At 43.0% G+C, this 10,675-nt stretch overlaps 1 protein-coding gene across 1 annotated transcript; it reads right to left on the bottom strand.

Annotated features, from left to right (window-relative positions):
- Positions 1–361: 361 nt before the first annotated feature.
- On the bottom strand, positions 362–1,781 carry LOC148033057 (dirigent protein 5-like). The gene has a single exon (XM_087683791.1). The coding sequence runs from the start codon at positions 1,578–1,580 to the stop codon at positions 903–905; it is 678 nt and encodes a 225-aa protein (XP_087539917.1). The 5' UTR covers positions 1,581–1,781; the 3' UTR covers positions 362–902.
- Positions 1,782–10,675: the final 8,894 nt, after the last annotated feature.

The raw sequence follows: 10,675 nt of genomic DNA, 5'->3' as shown, positions 1-10,675 counted from the left end.
ATTATAATAATATATTTCTTGTCAAGAAAGTATTAAAGTCTTTCTGTTTAAGTTCCCTAGGTCCTAAGGTACTTATCATGCATTGTATCTCATTGAATACTAAGTTTTAGAAAGAGCAATAAATTCATGCTATATAAACTTTGTGATATCTAGGTATTGGTTTTGTACAAAAACACGAATCCTAAAACATGATCTACCTCTTCAAAAGTAGGGCATTTTATGGTAGTACTTTTTACCAAAATACATTAATATGAAGTATTTAGAAGCTCTATGTTAAACTATTTATGAAAACTTGTAGTCATTTTCTTAAACTTTTTGAGAGAATCAAAGAGCATCTCCTTAAGACAAACATGCAACTTATCCAAAAGGTTTGCAATTGTCTTGAATCCCATTCCTCAATGAAGTTACAAAGAATGGAGAGGTAGTTGTATATGTGGAGGGCAAATAATTCCTTAACCATGTCTTATTGGTTTGCACTAGAACACAAGTGGAAGCAAAGAAGAGGGATGTTGGCTTCCATTGAGGAGTAAATTAAAAACAAATAGGCATTTTTGCTTTGTAATCAATACTTGCAAGGATGCAAAATGTTGGAGGTGTTATTAAGATGGTAGCAAGAAAGGGATGGTCTTTACATCAAATGGATGTGAATAATGCTTTTCAACACGAGTAGGAATGCTTTCTTGTACATAGAGAAGCACGACGAATTAGAAAGGCGGATGGTACGTATAAGTTAGTAGAAGAGGGATGCTTGCTCATGGAGCTTATTCGTGTAGTGTATTGGCTGTTAAGCTTAGGAGAGGGAAGCTTGCCAAAAGAGCTTATTGGTGAATCGTGGTGGCTGTTAAGGCAGTGTGGTGACTATTAGCTAAGTGAGGTAGGAGGTTTCCATATTAAGAAAGCTTCTAGTAGTAGAGGTCCAGCTGAAAGGAGATAGTCCAGCGAGTGGGACCGCCGGTGGTGTTGAGCTGGACGAGCTTGCAGCTGGCGAGGCCACGGGCCAGGAGGAAGTCGCCGGTGCCGCCGATGACAGACAGGAGGCGCGTGCTGAGGGACTCCTGCATCTGCCCGAAGATCTGCAGCGACCCCACGTAAGGGAAGCTGGCGGCGGCCGCGGCGCTGCTGCTGTTCGTGGCGTTGAAGGTGGCCGTGAACGCGTACAGCGTCACGAACGCGGACTGGCTGTCGTACATGAAGAAGCCCCGCCCCACGCCGATCGCCTCCTGCTGCAGCTGCGTGTCGTTGTCGGCCGCCGACGGCCCCGCCGTCAGCGGGTCCTCGAACGTGGCCACGATCCCGAAGTTCCAGGGATTGCTCGGCAGGCCCGTCGGCTGGACCGTGAACACTGAGTTGAAGTCGTCAGTGTTGTTGTAGCGCACCGGGTCCAGAATCTTGTTGTGCAAGTAAAAAGTCACGTTGGACGGCCGCTTGTAATCACTGGTCGAGCTAGTAGTAGTACTAGCCGCCGCCGCCTGCAGCGCCAGCACTACGTAAACCAGCTGCTGTGCCTGTCTCTTGACCCTGGCGACCATGAGGAAGCAAGACCCAGAATAGTGCTCCTTCCTGTCATAATTCTTCTCCATCCTTGCACTACTTTAGCCTCTAACAGGATAAGACCTCGTTTCTTAGAATCGCTCTGCTATTCTACTCTAGCCTCTCAAAAGATGAGACGTCTCGAAACGGAACACAGCGCAGAATGCTGCAGGAGCACGCACCCTGTTGCCTTAACTTCTCGCTTTGATTATTCTCATTTATACATGGCTCGTCAGCTCGTCAGTGCTCCTACAGTACTGCTAGTGATGGCAGACTGATCGATTGTCTGTAGTATACCTCAGCTAGCTGCAAGGATAAGACATACCACCAGAGAACAAGGAAACTTTCACTGGACATAAACACCTTAACACCCTGTGAAAATCCGCCAGTAGACTTTAGCCCTTACCATGTCCAAGTCGAGTACAGTAAGCGCTCAAGCGATAGTGCCATTTCACGTTCCTGTACAAGTAATCCTTCAAGTAGTGATGTCGACAAGTCAACATTCCGGTGTATATGTTACATGTCTGATATTTTATCGATAATATATAATCTATATCTATAAAGTTCCCGGAGTGTATGTTACATTTCTGTGATCGATTTTATCGATGATTATAATCTATAATCTATATCTATAAAGTTCCGGGTGTGTATGTTAAATGTCTTTGATCGATTTTATCGATGATTATATCTATACTCTATGTAATATATATCTATAATGTCTTTTATTGTACAATGTCCCTATGTGTTACCTACCCTACATTGTCGTTCCATACCCTACATAATAGTCACTCCGTGATCCCAAACCACCAAAAGGAAAAACTGAAAATTTTAAAAATAAAACTTGGAAACTAAGTATAAATTTAGTGGATAGTTAGACAATGGGTCAAATAATGTACAATTTCTCTCTCTCAATAATTAGTTTACGGTGGTTAAACGGTGCTAAGGTATATGGCTCCTTCTTGTCTCTATTAGCACAAATCTAAATAGCGGGTTGATAGTGCAGAGGTTAGGATTTGTAAAGCCATTACAACCTCTCTCTATTCTCTCTCTCCCCACCCTAAGTTGCAACATTTTTCTAAGCTTTTGATTTTAGCTACTTAGCAAGTACAAAAGGTGTAGTGATGATTAGGTTGGGATTATGGTTGGAAGATGTGGCAAGGCTAGCCTCAGGGGTGCATATTCAACAACCTTACAAGAGTGAACATGGAGCAAAATCTACTTGCTTCCATGTGTGCCATGGTGCAATTCAACTTAATTGTCACTACAAGAAATGAAGTTTAGTTCGACATGTCAAACAAAAATTTTGCAAAATCTGTATGAGCATCGATATAATTATTGACATATATCGATGCTTATGCTGATGTAATTCAAAAATAAATTTTTATACACATATAAATGATTATACAAAAATATACATCGACATTGGTAAAAATCATGAAAACCCAAAGGTTGCCCTTGTCTACTCATTCTTAGCCGCCATTTCTACAAGATAAGTCCTTAAACTTCACTCTCTCTTTTTATTTAATACTAGTGTGAAGAGAGAAAGAGAGAGAGTATAGACAAAAGATAGAAAGAGAGAGTCACCTAAGTTAGTACCCGCAAGTTATTAAACCATTGCCTAGCCTAGCACATCAATTGAGCTTGCCAAGCCTAGTCTAGCATAGATTGCTTTGGCTACACATGGCCAAGTGTATCTATTGCTTGGCATACCCTAGCCTAGACTTAGAATGGGTGAGCTTAGCCATGCTTAGCATAGCTTGGCATAGTCTAGATTACACATAGCTTATACATATGCTTGGGCTAAGTTTACTAAAGCCTATCCTAGTTTATTCCAATCATATCCAAGTCTAGCATAGCTTTATCAATGCCTACTAGCGTACCCTTAGCATAGTATATGCTTAGCCTCACATGGAGTACACTTAGCTTATGTGTAATCTATTCTTAGCCTATATCTAACATATGCTTATAGCCTATGCCTATCATACCCTTAGTGCATTGTTTGCATAGCCCACATAGTGTATACTTAGTTTATGCATGGCATACACTTGATGTATGTGTAGTGTACCCTTAGCCTACTTCTAGCATGCACTTAGCTTATGCCTAGCATATGGTAGCCTATCCCTAGGTTATAACTAGCCTATGTCTTGTGTATCCTTAGCATAGAGTATGCTTAGCCTATGTCTAGTATATATGCCTAACGTACCCTTAGCATAGAGTGCAATTAGTCTATGCCTAGCCTATGCCTAGTGTACCCTTAGTCTTAGGTATTCTTAGTATATAGCCTAGAATATGCTTAGCTATGTGTAATCTATGGTTAACCTATACCTAGTATATCTTATTGTAAGGTATACTTACACATACTCTAGCATACACTTAGTCTTCTACCTTGCATACCCTTAGCATCCTCTAGCATAAACTTAGCCTTCTACCTAGCATACCCTTAGCATTGTCTCACGAATTGTGTGATGGGGGGACTTGCTTAAGCTATTGCATCAAGCACACCCAATGCACTGTGAGGTGTCCGCTAGTCTCAATCCACGACACACCTTTTAGTAGTCCATCAGTAGGTTTTTCTGTAAATGATACTGTCCGGTGCTCCCTTGGAACATCACGAGGTTTGTGATCACTTAGGCCCTACTGAGTCTACTTTGCAACGGGAGAGTTCCGGCCGAACCCACTAGGATCGACCTAAAGATTTGGGTTCCTAAAATCGGATGGGTCTCCTAGTAGCCAGCTAGTGTCAGTAATTTCGAGTCCCACTTTTTAGAGGATTACTCGATCTGAAGCGGACTTGCCATTGCACTTGGTTCAAAGAGAATGGGAGACGGAGGGGAGTGCGGTACGTCAACCCTCTTGCCCATAAGGCAAAATCCCATCCCCGCCCCCTAAAACAATGCAAGTCGGTTCTACCTAATGACTACTTAGTCAATTTACTGTCTTCCTATTTCTATTTCTGATTTAGAAAAGCTCCTAGCTAACCGGGACCACCCTACCATTGGACGGACCCGTCGGGGGTTACGCCCACCTGCTTTCCTCTGATGATGGGTCATCTTTAGTTTTTTAATTACCTACAACACATTTATTGGAACATATATAACCAGCTTCCTTAATTAGTCCATTAAGTCACAGGTTCCTTCACATAATTTATCTCACCAACACGCATACAATTCAAACAGTAAAGCAAACTTCTTTATTATATTGGAAGTTTATTACAATTTCCATCATTCCGTCCCAGCGGAAGATACACACAATTCCATAAGGATATTTTTTCCACCAAGATTCCACCCTCATAACTAGTATTTAGGGTTCCAGGATCCCATCCTGGATCACGAAGGGGCTCGTCAGATTCTTGGAACAATGCAAGATTTACAGCTAGAGCCCCCTCTACAATTCCTATTGTTCGAGACTATCCCTACTCACAGATCTTTCACCTAAAAAGCCGGTCCAAGCCTCTCGTAGTGATAATCATCACCTCCTTGGAGTAGGTGTTGAGATATCGAGCTCCACTCGTGATACGCCAGGGTGACCGTTGTGTATTTATGTCACCGACTTGTCAGTTTCAGATGCGGTTGGTACACCGCCCATGAATAATAGCTAGATGACAGCTATCCTTATCTACTCTAGTTCGTGGCTCAGTTAGTATGCCACCTTAGTTAGTTGAGTTTGGTTTGAGACCCATATATAGGGTTCTTCTATTTCTATGTATGAGACTTCTTTTTGGCTTATACAACTAAGAAGAGGAAAACTGTTTTCAGCCTCCACCTCTATGTGTATTCCCCCATTGTGCAAGCAAGAAAGCTACAAGTGAGACTCCTTCCTTCTCTCCCACAATCTTGACAGTAGGGTCTTGCCGCTAGCTTGGGGGTAGCCTAGCTCGATCCTTCCTTTTATTCTGTTTGACAATAATTTCAATAAAAAATCTAGATTCTAGCAAGCACAAACAGTCCTTTCAAATGTGTATCAAATGATGTAATGATGATCACCCCAACATGTAATTCACAACTTCACATAGCCAAGGTAGACCTTATCCTAAGGTAACCTTACATTCTAATGAGGATTCTCCTCCCCATAAAGAAGTGTTGAGTACACCTCTTATAACATGTTAAGCAAGATATGAATTTTCCATTTGGGTTCACTTATCCAACATAAGAAAAATCCCTTAAGAAAATATATTGTGTCAATAACTCAACGAGATTACCTATAGGATTCCTAAATAGACAATCAGTTTCTATAACTATCACTAATCAACTCTTAACCTTGTCGCAATTAATTCTATCCACTACAAGGATTTGAGCTAGTAGCGACGCCGATTAGCGACGTTGGATAGCGGCGTTGCTATTGGCGTCGCTAATAGCGTCGCTATATGCGTCGCATTTGCGACACAAATAGCGACGCGCCGCAGGGAAAAAAAGCGGCCGAAATCGAGCACGGTTTTCATTTCGCGTTTGCTCCATTGTGAGTTTTGAGAGCGAGAGCGAGGGAGAGAGCGACCGTCGTGAGAGAAGGAGAGGAAGAAGACTTGCCACCGCCGCCGCCGTTGTTCGCGAAGGAGAGGAGGAGCCTTCATCGCAAAGAGGAGGCGCCCCACGCTCGCCATATCTCATCGGTGAGTCTCCCTCTCTCTTTCTTTTGCTTGTTTAAGGTTGAAATCACTCTCTCTTTCTTTTTCTTGTTTAGGAGAGGAAATGAGAGAGAGGGAGAGGGAGAGGGAGAGAGAGGGAGAGAAAGAGAAAGAGAAAGAGAGGGAGAGGGAGAGGGAGAGGGAGGGGGAGGAAATGAGAGAGGGAGAGAAAGAGAAAGAGAGGGAGAGGGAGGGAGAGTGCATGCTCTCTCTCCCTCTCCCTTTTGCTTGTTTAATGTTTAAATCACTTTATTTTTTGCTTGTTTAGGAGAGGAAACGAGAGAGTAAGAGAGAAAGAGAGGGAGAGGGAGAGGGAGAGGGAGAAAGAGGGAGAGAAAGAGAAAGAGAAAGAAAGAAAGAAAGAAAGAGGGAGAGAGAGGGAGAGAGAGAAAGAGAGGGAGAGGGAGAGGGAGGGGGAGGAAATGAGAGAGGGAGAGAAAGAGAAAGAGAGGGAGAGGGAGGGAGAGTGCATTCTCTCTCTTCCTCTCCCTTTTGCTTGTTTAATGTTTAAATCACTTTATTTTTTGCTTGTTTAGGAGAGGAAATGAGAGAGAAAGAGAGGGAGAGAAAGAGAGGGAGAGGGAGAGGGAGGGGAAGGAAATGAGAGAGGGAGAGAAAGACAAAGAGAGGGAGAGTGCATTGTCTCTCTCCCTCTCCCTTTTGCTTGTTTAATGTTTAAATCACTTTATTTTTTGCTTGTTTAGGAAATGAGAGAGAAAGAGAGGGAGAGGGAGAAGGAGGGGAAGGAAATGAGAGAGGGAGAGGGAGAGTGAGAGGGAGAGTGCATTCTCTCTCTCACTCTCTCTCTTTCTTGTTTAATGTTTGAATCACTTTCTTTTTTGCTTGCTTAGGAGAGGAAATGAGAGAGAGGGAGAGAAAGAGAGGGAGAGGGAGGGGAAAGAAATTTAAGATAATAGACTTATCGATAATGGTATGCAATGTGCTTTGCCATGGGCCACGTACATTGGTGACTCTTTAAGATGGCTTAAAATTGGTCATGTCCTTCATAATGTCCAAGTAGGGGATCTAATTGTGATATGCATAATTCATTGTTTTTGTATTAACTTTATAGGCATAACAAATTAGAAATCATGCCAACTAGTCAACGGAAGGACTAAAAGAAAATGATACCGTAGCTAATGGTCATTACGGTACTTCATCAAAATGAACCCAAAAGTATTGTTATAGAAGAAGAATCCCTTAAATTGAGTATAGGATATTTTCTCTCAGGTCTTATGACTATGAGTAGAATTGATTGAAATAAATTTTATTACTATAGTTGATAAATTTCATAGATGGTATTAATTTTAATACGCGATCCTAGGACAAAAAAACCACATTTCTAAGATGCTTTTTGTTGAGACTGATTTATTATTAGACTAAGAGATCCTCAATGATACTCATAAATGGATTACTTATACTCAAAGCCCTCAAGTGCAGTTTTTTACAATAACAAATAATTATCTACTGGGACAAACAAATCCTTGAGCATGATACAAGACCGAGATATAACATCAAAAAATCTCTCAACTACTATGTACAATGCAAGATTTATGGTCAGCTTGCAACTTGACGTACATCTCTATAAAGCTATCCATTTAAGCCTCGTTTGCTGTAATGTAGATAAGATGGAAAACGAAGAAGGTCTTATTGTTCAAGACCGCGAGACGTATCTTAATCAGCGTGTCCCATGTCCTTGCTCTCAATGCAAGTTGGCAATTAGACGAAAACGCCGATTGTCTATAGAACACGTATGACGATTTGGCGAGTTTCAATCTGAGATCATTGATCAGGCGATTGCGGATTTTCAGCAAACGGTAATTTGAAGTTAATATTAATCGTGCATTGTACTCGCAAGCTAATTGAAAACCATACACAATAAGATTGGGTCTTGTTGGCAAATTTTCTATCTAGGGGGGTGATGTCTCGACCCAAGGGGGAGTGCACCCTTTGCGGCCAATTAGAAGAGTTCGTGGACGTGCGATGGATTGATTGCAGGAGCCAATCCACCACTCGCAAGGCCCATCTATACCGTCAATGCCAGAGGAGACAGACAACCTTCCCGACCTACCTACAATCTTGGAGCCTGAGATGGAGGCAATGATCGATGCATTGATTCCCATGGATGTTGAGACATCTGACCCGCTTAGAGAGGAAGCATCCATTCCATTATATGATGGGTGCCAAGTATCTCGGTTGAAAACATTGCTTGCACTCTTAAGTGTGCAAGCAAAATACGGTTGGAGCGATACAAGTGTGACTGAGTTATTCAGGTACCTTGCACATAGGCTTCATTGATTTTTTTTAATAGTATTATTGCAAACATTTGTGCTTTTTCAAGGTGTTTTATGATTTTTTTTAAGTTATTGAAATATCATATATTACCATCTGCAAATACCATGCCTGAGTCTCGTGATGATGCACGACATGTTTTACGGGAGCTTGGCATGGAGTACAATAACATCCATGCATGTATCAACGACTGCATACTGTTTCGAGATGAATACGAGACTATGGAGACATGTCCAAAGTGTGGTGCTCACAGGTATCGACAGGACTTACAAGGACAAACCATCCCTCAAAAAGTTCTCAGACACTTTCCGTTCATTTCCCGCATAAACCACATGTTTCGCACGTCTGGCATGGCAAGCTTGACAACGTGGCATATGCAGAATAGGTCCACGGATGGAGTTCAACGAATATCAGCGGATTCGCGTGCATGGAGTCACATTGACTCTACCTTCCCAAGCTTTGTGCGAGAGCCAAGGAATCTTCGGCTCGGTCTCGCCATGGATGGTATGACCCATTCGGTCTGCGCTCGACTTCTTACAATGTGTGGCCTATAGTGCTTGTCAACTACAATATCCCTCCATGGCTTTCTACGAAGAAAGGGCATCTCATTCTTAGCTTGCTCATCCCAGGCCGCTACAAAATAAAAAATATGGACGTGTATCTTCATCCATTAGTCGATGAGCTTAAGATTTTGTGGGAGGAGGGGGTCACTGTGCAAGATATGAGCAGGTGCGATGGTCGGCAGGGTCAGCCAACATTCGAGCCATTCTCATGTGGACGATGCATGACTTTCCGGGATTGGGAGAGTGCTCAGGTGAGCAGACCTCCGTTCTCGCTGGTAATATCTATATTTTATTTCATTCAATCAAGTATTCACTAGGTCGTGGCTCGCCTTACAAGTCTAGTTACCTCAGGTTATCATGCATGTCCATTGTGTGGGCCACAGTTAGACTCCCGAAGGTTACGAATCATGAAGAAGATGGTATATCAAGGACAGGCCGCTTTCTTGCCGGAGGATCATGAACTCAAGGAAGGTTTTCTTGGACGACCTCCAACACGTATGAACGCTACAAGCTGGTACGAGCTGAAAATGGTAAATCCGGAATCACATCCAAATGGAATGCGACGGTTCTCAGTTTTCTATGAGTTGCCATATTGGACCCACTTACAGGTCAACCACTTGTTGGATCCGATGCATATTTTCAAGAATGTGGGCAGCTTGCTATGGGACCACATCACAGGAAAGAGAGACACTATAGGGTCACGAATGGATTTGAAGGAGGTAGGTAAGATGGAGGCGCTTTGGCCGCAGTCGAGTGCTGAAGGGGGAGTACATCTTCCTCGCGCTCCTTGGGTTTTATCCACCAAAGAAGAGTGCATTGTGAAGCAAGTAATCAAGTCTATCCACACTCCGACGGGTATGATGCGTTCTCTCAGGTCCGCATTTTCTAAAGATGACCAGGGGCTAAAATCCCATGATTGGCATAAGATATGTCAGGTTTGTGAACAGAATGGATTGTAATTAGCGTGGGCATTTTGCAATTTGAAAAGTGGCCATTATTCATAATGCTTTCTCATTTGTGGCAGTTTGTCCTACCGATTGTGATCGCAGGATGCCTTACTCCAGAAATTCGCGGGGCCATTTACAAGTTGTCGACTTTGGTGCAATGGATCTCACAGAAAGAGATTAAGACATCCTCTATTGAATCCGTAAGGCGGGGAGCAGTGGAGACGGTCTGTCTCTTTGAGAAATACCTGCCCACTAGCATGCTCACGATACAAGTTCACCTTCTTGTGCATCTTGTGGACGAAGTGGAGATTGCTGGACCTGTCCATACGTGATGGATGTTCTTCCTGGAGCACTTCATGAAAACCCTGAAAGGCTTTGTGCAACAACGAGCTCGTCCAGAAGGTAGCATGGCGGAAGGTTGGTTGGTGTTAGAGGCGTTAGTGCATATCTCACAATGGCTACCAACGGTGGAACCAGACAATGAAATGCTATGGACGCTGAAGGATGATGATAGACTGACTGGACATGTGGTGGTTGGAAATGGGGTAGAAAAAAGAATGGATGCCTCAATGGAAGAGAAGGTGAATCGCTTTTGTATGTTGCACCATGCCTCCATGGAGACGTGGCTCGCCAAGTACCAGATTGCAAGGCAAGATCGAGAGGAAGCGCGAGCTGAATTCTGGCGCAGTACGCGTCATCGACCGATTCGATATCCCGAAGGC

This window comes from Lygodium microphyllum, chromosome 8 (genome assembly GCF_053477565.2).
Source record: "Lygodium microphyllum isolate KBCC chromosome 8, Lygodium_microphyllum_v1.1.10, whole genome shotgun sequence".
NCBI lineage: Eukaryota > Viridiplantae > Streptophyta > Polypodiopsida > Schizaeales > Lygodiaceae > Lygodium > Lygodium microphyllum.
The sequence above is the reverse complement of the archived record's forward strand: the minus strand, read 5'-3'. Positions and strand labels throughout refer to the sequence as shown.

Coding starts and splice junctions, on each gene's coding strand:
- LOC148033057 (XM_087683791.1), bottom strand. CDS start 1,580: ATGGAGAAGAATTATGACAGGAAGGAGCACTATTCTGGGTCTTGCTTC.